The sequence below is a fragment of the Borostomias antarcticus genome (genome assembly GCF_949987555.1).
Source record: "Borostomias antarcticus genome assembly, chromosome: 10".
Taxonomy (NCBI): domain Eukaryota; kingdom Metazoa; phylum Chordata; class Actinopteri; order Stomiiformes; family Stomiidae; genus Borostomias; species Borostomias antarcticus.
The window spans coordinates 9,203,016-9,225,184 of record NC_140243.1 but is presented as its reverse complement, the minus strand read 5'-3'; the positions used below and the strand labels follow the sequence as shown (position 1 = coordinate 9,225,184).

The 22,169-nt window shown below is 48.7% G+C and overlaps 1 protein-coding gene across 1 annotated transcript in view; it reads left to right on the top strand.

Moving 5' to 3' along the window:
• The window catches only part of nhsa (Nance-Horan syndrome a (congenital cataracts and dental anomalies)), a gene marked incomplete at both ends in the record, with an annotated part of 63,689 nt that extends 48,584 nt beyond the window's left edge, over window positions 1-15,105 (top strand). The window contains 8 exons of the mRNA XM_084444453.1: window positions 2,949-3,101; window positions 4,560-4,687; window positions 5,995-6,078; window positions 8,604-8,799; window positions 10,430-10,561; window positions 11,091-14,051; window positions 14,256-14,379; window positions 14,469-15,105. Of these exons, the coding sequence (XP_084300579.1) occupies window positions 2,949-3,101; window positions 4,560-4,687; window positions 5,995-6,078; window positions 8,604-8,799; window positions 10,430-10,561; window positions 11,091-14,051; window positions 14,256-14,379; window positions 14,469-15,105 (4,415 nt within the window). The remainder of the gene's footprint in view (window positions 1-2,948; window positions 3,102-4,559; window positions 4,688-5,994; window positions 6,079-8,603; window positions 8,800-10,429; window positions 10,562-11,090; window positions 14,052-14,255; window positions 14,380-14,468) is intronic.
• Window positions 15,106-22,169: the final 7,064 nt, after the last annotated feature.

Genomic DNA, 22,169 nt, shown 5'->3' with positions numbered 1-22,169 from the left:
GACTACAGCATCGGGGACGCAGCCTGCCTTACCCACCCACATTATGTATTGTCAGTGTGCAGCATCAGACAGAGAGATATTGTGTGTGTGTGTGTGTGTGTGTGTGTGTGTGTGTGTGTGTGTGTGTGTGTGTGTGCGTGTGTGTGTGTGTGTGTGTGTATAACTGTACCTATTTCCAGGCCAGCTACGTTGTCGAAAGGGGATGACAGCACAGTTTAGGAACCCCCGTTCCTCTACAGAGCACAGGTTACATTAACCTATCCTAGCCAGCACAAAACCTCATAGGACCAGAGGAGAGAGAGGTATGCCTATCGAGTGACAACTTCTGGCTTTCGTGACTCTGCATCGTCCACCTGCCCGGTCTCTCTCTCTCTCTCTCTCTCTCTCTCTCTCTCTCTGTCCGTTCAGGTTGGGTTAAAAGCTGTTCATTCTGAAAGGTCAGTAGCAACACAATCCCTGGGCAGAAGGCAGCCCCAATCCTCTCTGCGTTGAAGGAATCAATCCCTGCGTCCTCGTGCGTCGTGGACAGCCACACACACGCTCCACATACTCTTCTGGTTGACGCCTCCCGCGTCATTTTTAACTACACCACAAACACACCTCAACTCCATAGCGCCACCCAGAGACTGGCCGGTAAAACTGCAGACGCACACTGATAAACATTCATATATACATGACATGGGATTTGAAATTATAGCTAACCAGGACTGGATGCATATAACAGTGTGTGTGTGTGTGTGTGTGTGTGTGTGCGTGTGTGTGTGTGTGTGTGTGTGTGTGTGTGTGTGTGTGTGTGTGTGTGTGTGTACGCGCTGTCATGGATATGAGGCATGTACACTGTCTTTTCGATTTCCACGGTTCCATTGTGGAAGAACAACTCTGCTGACTATTGTTCCTTGCTACAACGATGATTATGGGATGTGAAAGCTGCCAGATTGACTGCATGAACTGCAGTAGATGGACACACATACTGTAACTCCCAAGCGGATACCTTGTCCCTATCTCACTCTTCCCTCCATCTGCTGAATCTCTCCCTGGGTCCCGCCTCTGCCCTGGGATGCACCATGGGTAATCTGAGTTGGGGGGCGGGGTCTGTATTCTCCCTCTCATGGTAAAGCAGCGGGGTTCTGATAGGCTACTGGAGGGATATGTGATGACCACGCCCATCACCATTCACTCCCATTCATTCATTCGCTACAACAGCAGCTGAAGTCATCTTCCTTCAAGGAGGGTAGTTGTAATTGGGCATGGGGATGGGGTTGCGGAGGTGGGGGAGGTGAGAAGGTGAGGTCACCCCAGGTAGAGGTTAAGGGTCAGGACATCAGTAGCTCAGGTGTCAGGTCATAGTAATCCCTCCATGGTTCAGGTTACATTTAGGTCCATTGTCTGGCCGAGGCGAATGTCTTGAGTTAGGGTCTGGTCATTGTCCTGCTAGTGTTGAGGAATGTGATTATCGCTGTTTGGCATCCACGGGCTTTAGCTCCTGTTGTTGTGTGGGATTAGGGTAGAAAATACCCTCTCTGTCTGAGGGCTTGTTACCAATCCTTACCTGTGGGCTGGAATGTGGAGCAATCTCTGAAATATGACTTTGCTGGGACATTTGTATGTGTTTGTGACTCCCCTTCTCCTCACCTCACCTCATTGAGGACTGGGGACTGCTGGAGCGTGCCATGTCTCCGCTGGGATTTACTAATGATGACCTGGTGGCACGACTGCCACACACTGTTCACTATTACGCTCACACACACACACACACACATGTACACTGACCCAGACATACATGATTACAGACTCATTCATGCAAACAGACACACTCATTCTCTCTCTCTCTCTCTCTCTCTCTCTCTCACACACACCTTCATGAACACGCTGTGAGGGATTTTTAGTCATGTAATATCATTATCTCTGTCACCTCCACTGGGCCATGGCAGAGAGTGTGAATTTATGTAGGATTCCCCCATATCCCCTCAGCCTGAGGGGAAGTGTATTAACGTAACACCCAGACCAGGCTTTACGACGCGTCTGGGGATTGATTCAAGCTGCTCAATAAATGCTTCCCCTGATATGTTTATGGACCACAGTGTTTTATGGCAGTCAAAGGCCCCTGACATGCCAAAGAGCTGAGACTGGAACCCAGGATTTATCAGTAGCGGTCCTCTTTACCAGTTTAACGCTCAGCAGGCTAGCGATTACTCTCCTCCGTGGGCTCTCGGTCACTCGGTCGGTCAGGCCAGTGTCCGTGGATGTTCCTTTCTGCTGTAGGAGCTCATATTGGGAGGGGGTCTGGTCTGGTCAGGGCAGGCTGGGTCAGGGGGGTGAAATTTCATTTTATTGGAAATTAAATGTCCTCCTTCCAAACTTGAGATAATAATTTACTCTTCCATCATTTGAGAGAGGATTTGGAACGAAGTAATGAGACCCCCTTCATAAGAGTAAGATAAGATAAGAGTACGATAAGATAAGACAAGACAAGACAAGATAAGATACTTTAATGATCCCCGTGGGGGAAATTTGGGGTTGGAGTAGTATGTCGATGTAATTATGCTAATGAGTTCACCATCTATTTGCTCTCCAATATAAATCTAATTCTACAAGGCATGTTTTTAGTTTATCTCAGAAGCACATGAGCAGGACCGGGTGTGTGTGTGTGTGTGTATGTGTGTTTGTGTGTCTGTGTGTGTGTGTGTGTGTGTGTGCGTGTGTGCGTGTGTGTCTGTGTGTCTGTGTGTCTGTGTGTCTGTGTCATTCATACGGAGCTCATTGTGCAGCCAGAGCCCATGTCTAGTCTTGCTGTGGTGCGGAACCTGCTATCGCAACCCATCGAGCACCCGCTAAGTTCATGTTAATCTGCAGAATTGCTCATTTATTGTTTGATTCACACCCGTCCTTCTTTGGACATATTAATTAACTGAGCGTGCTCCTGTCCCTCTCTCTCTCCCCCCTAACAGCCGTGTCTGACCTGGACGTGGAGAGCAAGCTGACAGCGCACTACCAAGCCCCCTGGCACCAGCAGAGGAACGTGTTCCACCCCTCTACCCGGCCAACATGCGTGGAGGAGCTCCACTGGCAGGCCAAGCAGAGCCTGCGGGTGCTACACCGAGGTGAGCTCCGGGTCCATCCCCCAGACCCTTATCCCCAGGCCCTATCCCCAGCCCCTTATCCCCAGGCCCCTTATCCCCAGCCCCTTATCCACAGCCCCTTATCCCCAGCCCCTTATCCCCAGCCCCTTATCCACAGCCCCTTATCCCCAGCCTCTTATCCCCAGCCTCATCCCCAGGCCCCTATCCCCAGCCCCTATCCCCAGCCCCTATCCCCAGACCCTATCCCCAGGCCCCTATCCCCAGGCCCCTATCCCCAGGCCCTATCCCCAGACCCTATCCCCAGGCCCCTATCCCCAGGCCCCTATCCCCAGGCCCTATCCCCAGACCCTATCCCCAGACCCTATCCCCAGGCCCCTATCCCCAGCCCCTATCCCCAGGCCCCAGGCCCCTATCCCCAGGCCCCTATCCCCAGCCCCTATCCCCAGGCCCCTATCCCCAGCCCCTATCCCCAGGCCCCTATCCCCAGACCCTATCCCCAAACCCTATCCCCCGGTCCTATCCCTAGCCCCTATCCCCAGGCCCCAGGCCCCTATCCCCAAACCCTATCCCCAAACCCTATCCCCAGGCCCTATCCCCAGCCTCTATCTCCAGCTCCAGCCCCTATCCCCAGCCCCTAGTCCCTATCCCCAGTCCCCCAGTCCCTATCCCCAGGTCCCTGTCTCAGTCCCCCAGTCCCAGCCCCTTATCCTCAGGTCCCAGCTCCAGGCCCTTACCTCCACTTAGACTCTCTGTCAGTCTAGCTAGACACCATGGGACTGTCTGGGACCATAGCTATGATACACTGCTGCAGCTTTCTGTCAGACCGCCCCCCACCCTCTGTGTGTGTGTGTCCCCTCTCTCTCTCTCTCTCTCTCTCTCTCTCTCTCTCTCTTTCTCTCTTTCTCTCCTTTCTCTGTCTGGGTCAGTCTGTTGTTTTTTTGTCTCTGATGCATGTTTTCGGTGAATTGTTTTCATCTTTTTGTTTTGCATGATTGCGCAAGGCTTTTCTGGGACACGTGCCTCCCGCCGTAAAGGTCTGCATTTTGGTTTGACTGTAGATACACACTGCCCTCTAGTGAATAGAAAGCCAACATTACACCCTAGATGTTGGAGTAGTGTAGTGTGTAGTATTTGACATGTCCCTATTTTTGTTCTGCCCCGTGAGTATCCAGTTGACATTCCTTCTGTGTGTGCGTGTGTGTGCTTGCGTGTGTGGCTGCATGTGTGTGTGTGTGTGTGTGTGTGTGTGTGTGTGTGTGTGTGTGTGTGTGTGTGTGTGTGTGGCTGCATGTGTGTGTGTATCTGTATGTGTATCTGTTTGTGTGAGTGTGTGTGTGTGTGTGTGTGTGTGTGCGTGTGTGTGTGTGTAATGTGTGTGTGTGTGTGTGTGTGTGTGTGTGTGTGTGTGTGTGTGTGTGTGTGTGAGTAAGGGAAGAATGTGTTTATGGATTCTGCTTGACCCTGACATTTGTGTGTCAGATCACCATCAGAGACAGCGAGACAGTGGCAGGGAGCGCAGAGTGACCATCTCAGTGGCGCCCCCTATGCCCACGTACCCCTCACCACGCAGCCTCAGACAAGAGCAGAGGGGCAGGCACCTGCAGACGGTAAGAAAGAGCGCACCACCATCACTACCCACCTCTCAACACCAAGCAAACAACACTTATTTCACTACATTATCTACACGGGTTCTATAAATATCGGTATTAATAATCTGATTATACCTTTGTATACGAGCTGTACTTTTGGTACAACCATGGACACTCTACTAAATATACTTATTTATATCTGTCTCATGACTGACCATAGACCTGTCTAGTCAGATGTCTCCTCCTGATTAAGCCACTCTTAACAGATCTGTCTAATGAGTCACTGCATGTGTGGGTTTGTCACGGATAGGAGAGGTCTGTGAGAGATACGGGAAGGCGCTCGGTGGCAGTGCAGAGCGAGGTAGAAAGGCCTGTCTGTCTGTCTGTCTGTCTGTCTGTCTGTCTGTCTGTCTGTCTGTCTGTCTGTCGTCTGGCTCTCCACACAGCATGACCCCTTGTTGTACTGTACCTGTGTTTGTCGTTGATCACGGCTGCCGGATCTTTGTAAAATTATTTTACAGGATCTCCACTCCGGTCGTTCCAAAGATTGTTACGTTGTTGTGTTGTGCCTTTTGTTCCTGTCAACCCTAGATCCCATGATAAAAGGCTTGTGTTTTTCCATTTTTAATTTCCAAAGGTGGATTGCTCCTGTCTGCATGAGTCACATCAATGTTTTTCATCTTGACATGAAGCATTGCTTTGTTTATCCTCAGAGAGAGAGAGAGCGAGATGCAGGACACGAGTTCACGTTCTCTATATATGGTGCATTTTAGTGTATCAGTAGTTCCCATGTGTTTACTGGAAGTCCTGTTGTGTGTTCCTCCTCTCCTACGCAGCAGCAGCGGAAGCCTGTCAGGGATGTGGAATCTCAGCTAGTTGTGACTCAGGTAAACAGGACAGAGGCCTTCTCTTCTTCTTCTTCTTCTTCTCTGGTCAATGGTGCCCATTTCTGCCATGCCACCCCCCTCTCTCTCTCTCTCTCTCCTTTGCAGGCTAACAGAGGCTGCTGGGCTCATTTGTTCTCTAACAGCAGATATAACTAACATCGATTATTTCTCTACCAACAGATCTCGTGATAGATTTGGGTGCTCATCTGGCGCTCAGCGCTAGTCTTAGGATGTACACTCACAGGCCCAGTGACCAGACTGGCCCTTCGTATGCACATTCTCCCTTCCCTGCATTCTCCATGTGTTTGGGTTAGCCCCTTCATGTCTCCACGGTGTTGTTGTTCAATAGCCCCCTTTGTTTGCTTCCATTTTTAATTTCCCTCATCATTCATCTCTTGTCGTCCTTTTCGTGTTTTTTTTTTACCTTTCATGTTGTAGTTCGAAAGCACCCGTTCCTCCTCCTCCTCCTCCTCCTTCTCCTCCTCCACCGAATGTTGCCACTTCTCTCCCTGGAGCAAAAAGGTATAGTCTCCCTCTCCCAGATCCCTGACCCTGTCTGTCTGTGTTCTAACACCGTTCTGTCACGGTTCCCTCTCTGGTAGCTGCGCGGTCTGCGGTTCTGAACCTTGGTGCTCTCCATCTGTCTGCACAGACCTCTGAGAAAAGAACATTCGAGCCAGATTGGTGTGTGTACGCCCACGCCAGCTCTGCTGCTCTCAACTGTCAGATGTAAGATTTAAGATGAAACAAAGTGAGGTGACGCCGCTCTGTCATACACCTTGATACGTCCGCCACAGAGCTTGACCACTCCGTAGGTCACGTGAGGGGTCAGACGTAGCGAGCATCAGCTGTGCTACGTGTGGAATGTCTGTGTGTGAGGGCCTCGATCACAGCAGCACGGCAGCTAGGAATTCCATAATCATAGGTTCCGCTGGATCCAGCTTGTCTGTGATTACCCATAATTCCCCTGGGCTGCGGTTCCCCTAAAACCCCGCCTCGGTACCCTGCTCTGAGAGACTGGACAATCAGCTAGCCATGTTTAGACTCTACTTATGGTTGTGTGTTGCTGTGACAGTTGATTTCTCTACTTTTTTCTTCTACAGACTCTCTCTTTCTCTCTCTCTCTCTCCCTCTCTCTCCCTCACTCTCCCTCTCTCTCTCTCACTGTCTCTCTCTCTCTCTCGCTCTCTCTCTCTCTCTCTCTCTCCCCGTCTAAATTGTTGCTCATAGTCCTCATGAATTACATTCTTTCACACTGCTTCACCCCTGAGATCCCCTTTCTAATGAAAATAGCCCTTGGAAAGGGGCCAGACACAAACCTCAAAATGCTGCCTTTGCCTTTTTATTGCTGGCCTCCTCCTCTCTTCCGTCCCTCCTTCTCTTGTTCTCTGTCTTTCTCCTCTCCTCCTCCTCTCCTCCTCCTCTCCTCTCTCATCCTCTCTCTCTCTCTCTCTCACTCTCTCCTTAAACCAATGAGCCTGCTATTCTAAAAACAAATCAGCTGTAAATGCACACCCTTTGATTTTTTTTTTCTTTATTTGGGAGATGTTTCCAAGGAAACGGACTCCTTTTGTGGCTAGTGTTTTGTCAGAGCCTCATTGGTCTGCTGGGAAAATAGAGCACAAAGACCCCAGAGCTGCTTCACCATGAGGGAGGGGGGCGCGGGGGGGTGGGAACCAGGGTAGCCTGAGAATCACTCCCAGTCTCACATGCGTCTCTCACTGGGAATCCAAAGGTAAGTGCACTTCTCCCACATGTATTCAGAATGGAGACTAAGATATAGAGGATTAGTTTTACTGCATGCCAAGCTCCAAAGAGAGAAGCCCCCCAAAAGTTGCGAACTTTGGCTCAGGGGCTTGGTCTGAGGTTTGGGGAAGCGCTATACTCCTGTAGGGGGACTGAGTGAAATCCTGGCTTGTGTTGGATGTGACCGAGTACAGCGGTCTTCTCGTGTAGCTGTTACTCGGGCAGATTCCGCAGTGAGGCATGTCCTTTCAGCTTGTCTGAATGAACCTTCATTAAGAAGTAAAGTCACATAGTTGCTGACACGATGTCAGCGCGTGAGCTGGGAGTCTGTTTTGCTTCAAGATCTGGGACTTTTACAGAAATGACTGTTTACAATGTTTGTCAAATCTATTTTCCGTGTGTGCAGTTACTTGTTGTTGTTTCACATTCCAGGCGGCAGATTTTTTTTCTTTTTTTCTGAAGGCAAACAGTCCGCAGAGATCATTATTTCTGTTATGCAGTAAAAACACATACTATTGACATGGTCTGTTGGCTCAGTTTTCATGCTTGTGTCCCGTTATTTACTTTCTGTAACTTTTAAAATCAGTCTTGACCGTTTATTTGTACACATCCCTCAATGTGTTGTGGCAGACATAGAGTAAAGCTTTATCTAAATGTAAACAGTTTCTAGCTTTCTCTTCCTTGCTTCCTCTATAATGCTTGGTCATTGCATGAAGAACCATATTTGCATGTTGATAGTACTATTCCATCTTAAGTCAAGCTTTTTATTTCCAGTATTATACTATGGATCTCAGACACAGTTCATGGAAGGTGTATTGACTTCACTCTAATCAATCCCTGCTGTGGCTCTACCAGCCGTCTCCGAATCAAACTTGTGTCCCTTGTAAATGGCTTGTAATTTCAGAAAGTATTCCCTATTTAACCTGAAATAATTGGCTGCCTTTGAAGATATTCAAAAGAACATACAAACCGAATCAGTACATAAGTACATCACACGACTCAGTCAGGAGCTGAGTTTGAGAGATCTGCCATTAACCAGTCCTGGGTCGAAATACTATTCTAAATACTTTTCAGTCACCCTGTCGTTTACTTCCGTCTGTCTGGAGTGTCAGGGGGGCGGAGTTTGCATATTTGGGAACGGCCCATTGGTTCCATTGTGTCACACAAGAGGAACCGTCGGCAGAAAAATAAATGAAAGTATTTCAAATAGTATTTTGACCCAGTTCTGTAATTCACCCCTTAGTCGCCCGTAATCCCGGCCAACTGCCATACCTGACCGTGTTACTGTCCATCTGTTCCAGGCTGCTGCCCACGCTGACCCGGACGATGAGGTGGTGGCTCTAGGCCACCGGCCCAAGTGTCCCATCCCTAACGTCCCCTCCACCCTGGACAAGCAGACTAACTGGTCCAGAGCCCTGCCGCTGCCAACCCCAGAGGAGAGGATGAAAACCAACTCCAAAGTGATCACCTCATGTGTCATCCCCATTAACGTCACTGGTAAATCCCTCTCTGCCTCCCTGTCCCTGTCTGTCACAAATTCACAATGTGTACGTTTTGTTTAGTCTTAAATGAAGCTCATCCAAAATGATGACGTACCATCTTCTCTTGGTTCCAGTAACGCCCCTTTGCATACTAGCTAATTCACAACATGATGTAGCCCTGGGCCACCGCTACAACAAGGTGTTAAGTGTCAGTACTGCATGGCGTTCTCCTGTACCATAGACAAAGGCAGGTCTGGGTTGTGTGTTGAACTTGCTGTGTATTATTTTCAGAGGAGGCGTCCGTCGCTACCTCTCCCTCAGCGATGTCAGCTTTTCTCAGTGAGCCTGCCTGTTTTAAATGTCCCATCCAACATGCCTGTCAGTGTCGTCACCACCACCACTCCCCTATACGTGTCCTATTAGACCTCCCTGTGTATGTAGGGTAGGGAGGAGACCTGGATCACACGCTGCACTGCACACACGATGACCCTTGACCTCACCGGTCAGTTGTGGCGTTCCATCCGATAACTGCTGGGATGTGCCTCGCTCGCATCCACAGTAAATCACAGGGCTTGATGTCCTTGAGAGACCGTCCCTCTGACGATGAATATCTAATTGTCTTTGACTGGCTTCGTCTATATTTAGCATTCAATTATTTATTCCCATGGAGCGTAAGAGCTAACAAAGCCTGAAATACATGCAGATCATAGCTGCTGAGTAAAACACAAGCTCAACATTGTTTCAGGGAATCTAGTTAAAATGTGCAAGTCATGCTTCATGAACTGGTGACTTCCTGGTTGTCTTTGGCCTGTTTGTTTGTGCCTGGAATTGCAAGGAGGCAAGATGCTATGCCATGAATGCCAATTAGTCCCGTTACAAATGTTAAAGAGCCTGTCCAAATATATTTACTCCCACTTGCACGCAGTTGAAGGAGATATTGTATTGTGCCAGGAGTGGCTGACTCAGAGACAGTTAAGAAACAAAATTGCACATTGTAGGCAAAGAGCTGTAATTGCCACGGTGCTCAGAAACCGAGGCTGCAGTCACATGCTAGTCATGAACTTTATTGAGGGAGCAACTTCACAACAAGGCAGCAGGGAACGAAGGCTGATCTCTGGTAGGACTGCAGGACAGTGTTTGGTAACTCCATTTGCCCTGGTTTCTTTTGTGTCCTCGGTTTGTGAACCCTGTCGACATGCATGATGAAGTTGTGTTCAGTTTGTTGTCGGTTTTGTTTTTTTCCTGTATGATGTGAAATGTTTTGTACCCAGGTTATGGACTTTTCTTCTTCATCCTATCATTTCTGTGATGTTTGAGAACATGTTCATTTACTGTACATCAAGGGAGTCTAATACAGCAAGTGCAGGTTCTGAATTGACATTAGCAGCATACTCTCTCATAATGCATGCATTGGTACTGTATTTAGGCTATTTTAGTAAATAATAGCATACTTTCATGAGATAGATGGCTACAAGTCTGTGTGTTTCTTAACAATTACTACTACAGTATAGGAAAGTAGATTTGATTGAATTAGTGTCCCGGATCACGGATGCTGTATTGTAGCAGCAGTGTGAGAATTAGAGGAGAGGGCAGGGGTACAGGGGCTGCGCACAAAGGTTCCTCACATGCGCCGTGTGCTCCTGCAGGGGTGGGCTTCGACAGAGACGCCAGTGTCCGCTGCTCGCTGGTCCACTCGCAGTCAGTGCTTCAGCGGAGGAGGAAGCTGAGGAGGAGGAAGACCATCACTGGGATCCCCAGACAGGTGCAGCAAGACCTAGGTATGTCGAAAAACCTCTTCAAGGGTAACTATACAGCAAACCTGGTTTTGTCAGTGAAATATTAATGTTTTAGGCTTACACATAGTGAAACAGGTCTTCATTTCAACATGTTGCAGAAGTGATATTTTCAGTCTTTTAGTAGTAAATCTAGCTGCCATTGAAGATTGTGATGTAGAAACACCTTTTAGGTGCCCCTATCCTATCTCATGGGAGCAGCTCTGTATGGATTTGGCTGCTTTCTTGGTGTGGACGATACAGCTCTACCTGATTGCATTTTGGGAACATTTTAATGGGTTGAAATTAGGGTATGAATGGTAGATTGCGTGGGTTCTGACATCAATCTATTATTTTTGTCCTGTTACGTCAGAACTGTAGCCATTTTAGATGTCAATACAAATGTCTTGCAACAGCCATGTATAATCATTTTTGGTCATTGCTGGTTTAGAAATCCATTTCTCTCTTGGTAAGGTTCATGAGTTTGTGGTCTTTATTAGGGGAAGTTCTTAATTGTCACGTTCTCCCCTCCCAGACTCGGATGAGTCCCCTGTGGCCAGGGAGCGGACAGTGATCGTTCACACCAGTCCGGACCTCGCTCTGTGTAACGAGGACCTGAGCTGCCGCCTCGGCACCAAGGACTCGGGCTGCCAGACGGAGGAGTCCCTGATTGCAGCGGCGGCGGCGGCGGCGCCCTCCCGGAGGAGGATCCGGGCCCAGCGGGGCCAGGGCGCCTGTGTCTCCCTCTCCCTCTCCCACTCCACCGGCAACATCTCCGCCCTGCCGGACGGCGTCGACGCCATGTTCAGCGCCTCGGTGGGCGCTCGCCTGCGATCCCGCAGCCTGCCGCGCGAAGGGGGCCGCCTGGCGGACGAGGGCCGTGACGATGACGACAGCGACGAGGACGACGACGAGGAGGAGCTGTCGCCCTACGAGGCGGAGGACTTCCTCTCAGGCCCCGGAGAGCTGATCCTGAAGGACGAGGAAGAGAGCACGGATGACCAGGCGGCGCCCGACCACCAGCTGGCCAGCCTGAAGTACAGCCAGCACCCGGGGAGCCCAGACCACGGCTGGATGGACAGGGGCCGGTCCCGTATGCCCCGGAAGGCGGACCTGGGGAGCTGTGAGATCTCCTCCAGCTCGGACACCTTCAGCAGCCCCATCCACTCCGCCTCCACCACAGGGGTGCTGGGGGGTCCCATGGACCATAAGGAGGACCACCAGTCTTCCAGCGGAAACTGGAGCGGCTCCTCCTCCACCTGCCCCTCCCAGACCTCCGAGACCATCCCCCCAGCCGCCTCCCCCCCGCTGACGGGATCGTCGCACTGTGACTCGGAGCTGTCGCTCAACGCGGGCAACCACGCCGGCGATGACCCAGGCGGGTTCATCATGGACCCCTACCAGAGCGACAGGCTGCCGGGCCTCCGAGCCCAGAGGGCGGGCTCGTTCTCCTCCACGGCCATGGACCTGCTGGAGGACGCCGGGGTCAGCACCGCCAGCGAGGGGGAGTGGACCTACCCCCATCCCGATCCCCCCTGCCCGCACGACTTCAGCCCGGAGCACAGCAGGGAGCCCGAGGGCAGCCTGGGGTGCCCCAGCTTCGCCAGCATGGCCACCTACGAGAGCCTCTCGGACAAGCCGTCGTCAGAGAAAGACACCGCCTCCCACTACTCCATAGACACTGAAGGGTACTATACCTCCATGCACTTTGACTGTGGTCTTAAAGGAAGCAAGAGCTTCACTTATAACTATGCACCCGCCGGCTCGGACAGTCAGTCCGACATCAGCGGTCACGGGACCCTGGGGAGACGCTGCCTCTCCTTAAGGAAACCAAAGGTGAAGCCCTCTCCGCCCAGACGGAGTTCATCCTTGAGGAAAATCAACAGCGAGGCTAAAGCCTCCGACAAGAGCGAACCAAAGATAACAAGCGGGCAGCAACCGCCGTCGTCTTCCAGGGAGAGGAAGCTGCAGCTGGCCCTGGCCGGCGCCCCCGATCAGGCGGAGGGCCCTGCTCTGGGGGGGGATTTCCCGGAGGCCTGGGGGGTGGGGGGCCGGGATGAGACGCCGGGCCTCTTTGGCTCCACCGACACGCGCTCCTTCAAGGACGAGGGGGCCGTGCAGTCCGACTATGCAGATCTCTGGCTCCTCAATGACTTGAAATCGAACAGCGACCCCTACAGGTCGTTGTCCAACTCCAGCACCGCTACGGGTACGACTGTCATCGAATGCATCAAGTCCCAGGAGTGCTTGGAGTCCCAGACCTCGCAGTCAGGGTCCCGGGCCACCACCCCCTCTCTCCCCTCAGTGGAGGGGGACTTCAAGCTGGCCTCCCCTGACAAACTGGCAGGCCTGGCATCCCCCTCCAGTGGGTACTCCAGCCAGTCAGAGACCCCCACCTCCTCCTTCCCCTCCACTTTCTTCCCTGGCCCTCTGTCGCCCTCTGGTGGGAAAAGGAAGCCCAAAGTCCCGGAGAGAAAGTCCTCCCTCTCCTCCCTGCAGCACTCTCTGTCCTCCGGAGAGCTGGAGCTGCCCATCATTGCTCCCACCCACCTTGACCTAAGTGCCCTTCACAACGTCATCAGCAAGCCTTCGGCCTACAGGAACCCGATGCACATCCCCAATGAGAGCAGGCAGAAGGCTGTGGTGGCAGCCTCAGTCTCAGCCAAGGCAGAGGGCCAGACCAGGGCCGGAAAAGCAGGCGCAGCAGCTAACTCGGAGGGCCCCGCCTCTACGGCCATGGCCATCACCCCTATGGTGCTACGCTCGGTCCAGCTGAGGTCTGTGGGGAAGCAGGGAGACGGCGGCCGCGACTGGCCCAGCCCCGACACCGCCACCAGGCCCAAATGCCCCACTGTGAACATCATCAGCCCAACTTCCAGTAGCAAGACGTCGGAGCCCAGGAAACCCCCGGCATACGACGCCCATCACTCCCACTCTCAGGAGTTCTGTGAGTCACTGCTGAGCCCCCAGGAGGGACCTGCCGCCAGGGCGTGGCAAACCGAGGTCAGATTCAGGCACGACAGGCTCGCCCCCGTGTCCCAGTGGAGTATGACAGCGTTCAAAGCCCCAGGAGACCAGCCCCTCCCTGACCAGGAGCTGTCTCAGAGCAGGGAGGGTGTCACAGAGGGCACTGGCACCTCGGAGGCAGAGGAGATGATGGGGAGGGTCTCCGCCAAGGCCCCTCCGTCTCCCAGCAGCAGCAGCGAATCAGAGCTGAACCGATCCCAGAGTTCTGAGCCATCTGACGAAGACCCGTTGTTGTGTCCCGCGAAAGCTGCTCCCCTCTCCGCTCAGCACAGTTTAACCAAGAGATCCGACAGTCTTGACAAAGTGCCTGTTACGAGTGATCAGGGTGAAACATCGCAAGCTTATCCAATCAGCGATGTGGGCAGCAGAGAGGTGGAGTGTGAGTCGTCAGGTGTTGCGATCAGAAGTGCCTCGCAGGACAGCGGGGAGGATGGCTCCACGCCAGATACGGAGGATTACATCATCAAAGGTGAGAGGTCACGGGTCAAACAGACATTTTCAGTATGTTATATTGTGTATATTCCAGAAGATTCGCCCGTGAGGAGGCACACTCGAGTCAGTGAGATTTTTAAATTACCTGGACAGGAAATGGAGCACACCTCACCACATTGCTGCATTAATATATTCTTCGGTTATGTTGTATTGACACAAAGTAAACTGCCTCCTCCTGCAGAGTCCACCCCCGGTGACAACGGGTCTCCTCTGACTGAGGAGCAGACCAAGGCTGAGGACGACAGCGTATTCCTGTCTCCCACCAAAACACGAACGACCGAGGATCTTTTCGCCATGATACACAGGTGAGTGCTGATTGATTCTCCTACATCAGATGTGGTAAAAGCCTAAAATATCACAGGTTCATAAACTGGTATACCTCGACCATTCACAGGTCCAAACGGAAAGTGTTGGGCAGAAAGGACTCTGGTGAGTTGAGTGCTCGTAACCGCTCGGCTGTTTCCCCTGGGACTGGGAGCACCCCGCCCGGCACCCCTGCCACTCCACCCAGCACCCCGCTAACGCCAGCCTCCCCGATGTCCCCCACCGGCCCCCACAAAACACCCGGGCCCATCTACAGAAGCGCCAGGAAGTCCAGCACCTCCAACGAGGAGTTCAAACTCCTGCTCCTTAAGAAGGGCAGCCGTTCCGACTCCAGCTACCGCATGTCGGCCACAGAGATCCTGAAGAGCCCCGTGTCCCCCAAGCCCCCGGGGGACCTCCTGTGGGACGGGGCCCGGCAGCTCGAGGAGCTTCTTCTCTCCCCCACGCAGCAGCCGCCCCCACCGGAGGCGGAGCAGATCCCCGGACCCTTCCCCAAAGCCAACGCCGAGGGCTTCTCCCCGAAAGCTCTCCCCACCTCGGCGGCCTCCAGGCAGGGACGCTCGAGGATCCCTCCCCCGGCCAATAGCAGCCGCTACAGTATCCGCAGCAGGCTGTACATCGCACCCATGCAGGCCATCTCGGAGGGCGAGACGGAGAACTCAGACGGGAGTCCGCACGACGACCGATCCTCGCAGGGCTCCTCCTAGGACACAGCACCCCTCACTTGAGCTCACCATTCAAAAAGATGGAACAGGGGGGGACATTATCTGGTTTAAACAGGATCTGAAAGAACTCTTCCAGGATGACATTTTGAACTGTGGTGAGCTGTTTTGGAATACATGTGTTACTGACATACAGTAGGAGAGGAGTTTACGTTTGAAAACTCTTTTAAGATTTTGAACATTTTGAATATTTATCTAAATGACAAAATTGGTGACACTAAATGAATTGTTAGAGCAAAAAGAATCATTAAACAGTCAGTGACAGAAAGCTCCATACACATTTATCACATGTAGCACTGCTCATGAACACTTTCAGGAACCATGTTCTTTCAATACAGTATCACACAGATAACAAGATATTATAAAAGATAGGGCATCATCATTCCCTTGTGCTCCACTGAAAGCACAGTAGCAAAACAGACAGGGAGACACATTATACACCCTCCATTAAAGGTCATTTTACAGAAAGAGGATCTAATATGCTGTACATAAGCACTGTACTGTTCTGTACTGGGGACTCTTGGAGGAGGAGTCCTGTCAATATCACAAGAAGGGAAATTATACATGGGATTATACATCGTACTGTATCTTCACATCACTGTGTCTACAGCACACACATTTGGGACAATCTAACTGTGGCCTTGTCTTCTAGGGGGTCTTAGCAAGCAGGAGGCAGGGAGGTGTCTCTCGACTGATCACCCTCCCTGACTAGAAGCTTCTACACACATTTAGATGAGTCCTCAGAACGATATCTTACTATTCCATGAACCACAAATCCTTTGCACTTGATTCTTAATTCCTCAAGAATATCCCTTTTATGATATTCAAGGGGAAATGCCACATGTATAGAAAATGTATATAACGAAGTATATACATACTTTTTACCACAAGTTTAAAGGGTTGTTTAAATACCTAACAATTAGCGGTCTATGGCACATGGCAGACTCTGGATTTTATCTGTCAACATTTATCTCTGTAGTCAGAGAGACAAGTCATACTCAAACAAGAAGAGATCTGCCTTTATAAATTCTCCAGAATTATTCTCCTCCCAACTGAAGATGTGCTGACATATAGACAGGATTTTCTTAAGTTGACCTTCGTGAATACAGATACCCTAGGAATAATTATTGATCTTTTTTGTATCAATACCTTCGGATGAATACAATAATATACAGTAATTACAACGTGTATTCTGTGAATACCTTTGCAATTAGATACACAAACAATTTGTACATTTGGGCTCATGGGTGAATAAATTGGATCCAGTGACCAAATGTTGAGATATCCCAAACTGAACACTGTGCCAGGGAGAGCAGGAGGAAAGCTGTGAAGCTAGTAGATACCCATGTCCATAGCTGGAGAGCAGTTACTGTAAACATTTACCAGAATGTGATGTGGTGTGTTCATATTATGTTTTACTCAAATAGTCCCTTCATAAACAGCATGCAATAGAGTAGAGAAATGTTATGGGATTTAGATGAATATTATCATTTGGCAGGAATTTTTTCAAATAACTTGAACGTGTCTCAGTTTGTACATTACATGTACTGTATAATATTGCATTTTCTAACACTAGGTGGAAATATCAAATAGAGAACTAACTTGACAATCTGTTATGGGAAGTTGGGGAGGGAATGGGATGCTGGGGTCAAGGTATTAAGAAGTGGACATGAGGTCAGCGGGTAGAGAAGGAGAGCAGGGGGGAGGGACATCGCAGAGAAGGACATGATGTGGTTTGTTGACTTTGATGTGTTATGAAGTGTTAAGAAGGGGAAGTGGAAAGTGTATGAGTGGAACAAAAATGAGTTTACCTATCTGGTAGGTGAGGGGGAATCTTTTTCAATTTAAAGTTTGAAAAGTGTATGTCTCGTGGAAGTATTTGAGGATTTGTAACAGGTCGCCTATCTGGTCTTACAGGAGGAAGTGGCAAAGTTGAGCATGAAAACCCTGTTGGTGAGATAGAAAGCTAGATGTTTCCAGGCTAGAATTGTGGTCATTACTTGTACAGTTGACTCTGAAGCATGGACTGTTGACTGCCAGGTCTGATTCTACACTGTTTAGATGGCCAGGTCAGTTTAAGAGGTTGTGTATCTGTGAAGAGAATTTTACAATTTTAATTCAGACTTGGCATTTGCTGTTATTTGTATCAAATGCCCGTGTTCCTCTCCTACCTGAATCTAATCCTTTAGTGTTCTTTTCCAATGGTCTAAATTTAGATATATTTATTTTTGTTACTAAAAACAGAATATTCTGTGAACATGAGAAATCAAACCGTTACTCTGAAAATCTGTGTGGTCTCCAACATTTGGCATACATAATAGGTAACCTGAATATATGACATTTTTGATGAAAGTATAAGATGCATTTATGGTATTTTTAATGATGAAATATTTTATTCAGAGACTTATTTTGTTTATAAAGATGATCTAGAGAGACTGATAAAGCTTTATTTAACAAAACACTGGTTCTAGAGGTTTCCTATACATTAACCCAAATTAGTGAGAATTAGCTTTGCCATTCAAAGACGACATCAACAACTCTATAAGCTACAATTTGGAATGTTCCAACATTATGAATCTACGGGGAGACTGTGACCTTTATGTCTTAACATTTCTCGGTTGCCATAATTGATTTTACGTCACTTAGATGTGGTTTTATCAAAGTACAGTATGACCATTGTTTAACAAAATGGTACTCAACCAATAGGAAAAATCTCATTATGCAAACTCTAAATATGAACAATTTTAGTGTCTATGTAGCCATATTCCTCTTGAGGAATCTTCTTAAAGGCACTACAGGTGTAACTGTATGTCCTTAGGTACAAGCTAACTGTTAACTTAATTTTGGCTTTAAGATGGAATCTACAGATGAATGCTTCCTGACCTCAGAAACAGCGATTTTTTTTCTTAATATTGGGACTAAGCTCTACAATAAAGCTAGGACTGTGTAACCATCTTCTAGTACAGGGTACACAATGGGTATTGAGTCTGTGAACTACAGTATCATTCCGACAACTGAACATATAATCTAGACTTTTGCACTGATAAAGAGGGGTTTGTGAAGTTTTCATTTGTCTCTTGCTGTACCTGAGGTTATTTATATAGAACCTTCCTCAATACTGTTTGACTTTCCTTTGAATATTTCTTCATGGTTCAATACCTGAGCATGCTTAGGGAGAGTAGTGCACAGTTGATTATTTTGCCAAAGGGTATAAATGTGTACACGTTAGTGGTTACTTTATTGAATCAATGCTTTTAAAAACATACACCAATACTAAAAGAGGGTTACAGAGTAACTGAATGGTACTAGGCGCATCTCATTCAGGCTGAATGCTTCAAATCACACCAGATTTGCAGATTTGTTTTGTATTTTTTGTACAAACTTGTAAATACAACACCTTTTAAAAATGTTGCAAAGGTTGTTGAATTGTTTCTTTTGTAAAATGTTTTAAAGTTTACATTAATTCCAAGCCTTTGTATATTTTTGAGCTGTGCAACGTCTTGTATTTATTTTTTAGTAAACATTGTGAAAATCCCATCATAAATATTCTCCTGTTTGCCAGCAAAACTGGCTGATTAGTAAATGTGCATAGAAGAGGCCAATAAATGTGACTGCTTTGAAAAATACTGTCGTCTCTGTGCATCACTTTACAAGTTCTGTTTGAGAATTCAAGTGCGGTGAGTTGAAGAGATGTCTTCTCTAGTGATCTAAATATACAGTATGATGAAACCCAATGAGCTGAAGGAGCGAGCCAGAGCGCGTTCACCACCATCCACTCCACCAGCACCTGAGATGCCTGTGAACCCTGCTGCAGCACAGATGTGGAGCGTTCGGACGGGGAAGGAGACAGCCCCACCTACCGACACCTGACCACAGAACAGGTTTTCTTGTCTCATCTGATGTCTGAAAATATTTGCAAGTACCCACAAGGGGGAACTATTTGTCACTTTTGGTAACCTCTGTACTGATTTTCCCTCTGTGTTCAGAAAATTGTAGAGTGAGACTCTTTGTATTTATACATTTATTTGTAGAATATTTTCATTAGGTCGTACATTCAAGGTAAAGGGATGCAATACAGTATTTGTTTGCATTTTGTAACAGATTCTGAAAATATTCACATGCAAACAAAATTAGCTGAAGGTAAACAATGGTGTGGAGAGCCATCATATTAGCATAGCTCAAACAATATTAGGCCCAGAGCTAGAAACAATATTGAATATGGCGGTCATGGCGGTGATATTTGGTAACTCAGCCATGAAAACAGAATCTCTTCATCAGCTTCTTGTGGTAATCGTGAGAGGGATGGACATTGGTCTCATCAGAGTTGCAACCCCAGTTCTGCCTCTACCCCTGTATTGAATGAGACATGACAACACTGTCCTGTATTTTCCAAACAATACTGTTTTGTTTGTTTTTTAAGATATTTTTTAGGGCTTTTAAGCTTTAATGGTATAGGACAGTGTAGAGAGACAGGAAACGTGGGAGAGAGAGAGGGGAGGACATGCGGCACAGGACCCGAGCCGGGAATCGAACCCGGGTCCGCCACGCGAAGGACTAGCCTTCATATGGTGCGCGCCTTACCTGGTGAGCTACCGGGGCACCCCACCAAACAATACTGTTACAGTGCTGAAGAGCTGCTACACATCGTAACTAGTGCATAACAGTTACAGTAGATTTAAGAGAATGTCTCCATGTCCTACTTGTACCTTCTTCAGTCGCGTCTCCTTCACTGTCCTGTTGATAACTCCTTAACAATCCACCCAGTCCATTCCTCTGACACCCAGCTCCTGTCGAAGGAACATCTCAGCATGCCGCTCTACAAAACAAGGTAAGCTCAGTTTAATGACGGGTTGTTCAGAGGGCTATTCCAGGAAGCGTGATTAAGGAGACACAGTAACTCAAGCCTCGGACATTGAATAAGCTGTAGTTATTCAAACCCACTTCCTGGAATAGCACTCGGGTCATGGTTGTATTCTACAGACTGAGAATTCAGGTTGTGGCCTTAACACGATAAATCATTTTACCTCTCATGGCCTCCACTTTATTGGGGTCCAGCATCTTGACCCGCCGGGCCGGGTTTTCCTGGGGGGGGGGGAGGCATGCAGCACCAGGGCCACAACCATCTGTGCCTTGGCCTGTCTGAACCCATTCATGTACATCGACACGGGGATGTGCACCTTCCGGAATGGCCTCCCGATCAGCACTGCCAAGATCTTCCATCAACCAGGATGTCACAAAGACTATTGTATCTGACTGGCACAGACACAAGAGAGCACATGGCAGAGCCTGGCGCATGCTTTACTTGAAACTGTGTAGCATTGGAACACCATAAACCCAACCGACCAAATATGTGATCTTCTGCTGGAGATGGTGGTGTCAAGCTTGATAAGCTTAGCTGCTCTACCGCCAACTGCATCCGTTACTTTTCAGAGGTGACTTTTGACTGATCATTCCCCGTCTCGTAGGCCAACAGCACTCTCAGTGGACGTCACTTCTGCTGCCACCTTAGCCTGTGACTTCTCTTAGGGGGTCTTTCTCTGCCTCTGGCTTCTCTTCTGGGCCTTGCCGAGAGTGTTTGGAGAGCTGATAGAGGCCCTCCGTCACAAGAGGGATCCACGAGTGATTCCTCTGACCACCGCTCTCATACCCTGAGGCCTGGGGGGCTCATCTCTTATTTGAGAAGGAGAGTTTCACTAAGTCAGGCTTTGGTTGTGTCCAATTGCAGCATCACCGTGTGCAAAAAGACCCTGGAAACAGTGGGACCTCAGGGGATATGGCCTTTGCTGGCGAGGTCATTCTGGAGATGATCAATCTTAACTGAATGGCCCAAATACCAGACCTCTCACAACCTCTCCATCATCAAGGACACAACACACCCTGGACACTGTCTTTTTGAGCTACTCCCCTCGGGCAGGAGATACAGGACAATCAAAAACAAAACGAACTGGCTTAAACACAGTTTCTACCCCAAAGCAGTGACCACATTAAACTTTTTTTTTTAATGTCCTTTTGATGTCTTATTTATTCTCTGGATGTCTTTTAAATTTTGCACTGCAGATGATGCACTTCAATTTCGTTGTTGTGGAAATGACAATGACAATAAAGAAAGAATCTAATCTAAAATCTATTGAATCAGTAGTGATATTGTATGGATCAATCAAAACACATTCATTGATCAGGGTAAAACAAAAGATGTGAGGTTCTCACCTCTGTTGAGTATATGAGGCCGGAGCCTGTTTTCCCAGGCAGCTGAGAGGATAAAACAAATACAATACATTTTGTGAAGTAACCTGTATTTGATTTTGAACTTAACTATAGAGCTACTAGTGGTCCCCTATAATCATACAGTAGATTTCATAGCAAAACTACAACATGCACGTATAGAAACAACACCAGCATAACCCATGAACCTAATACCTGACTGTATTGATGGTCAGCAACAGCAGAACTGGGTAACACCAACCTGTGACTGGGCTCCTGCATTTGACTGGAGGGAGTCAACCTTCTCCTCTAGTCTCTGAACTGCTGCGTGCAAGAACTGGAACAACAATGAACTAGCCTGGTACACAACAACCATCAAGAGCTTCGCTAAATGTATGCAGGGGGATTGTCCATTCTAAAAACTCAGATCTTACTTTTACCTCACAGTGGTGTAAAATCTTCATCAGTATGGCATCTGGCTTGACACCACCCAGAGACAGAGAACAACACTGGCTTCACGACAAATCAATGTTCTTCAACATCCAAACAGTGCGGACTGGAAGACAGGACTGGAAGTTTTTGTTCATTGACAGCATTACTTGCCCATTCAACCATGCTAGTGTAGAAAGATGGCTCCATGCCCATCTGTGAGCTGATCACAAAATCAGGCCTGCTGTAAGGGGCAGAGATCCAGCCATCTCGGGCCAGGTTCAGGTGTTCTTAACCCTGTCTCGCCAAGTCAGGTGGACATCCTTCAGACTGCACCTTCTCTCTCCTGCTCTGGGGCCTCATTTATCATTGTGTATACACCTTGTTCCACACCATTTTCCCCCATTTTGTGCATGCAC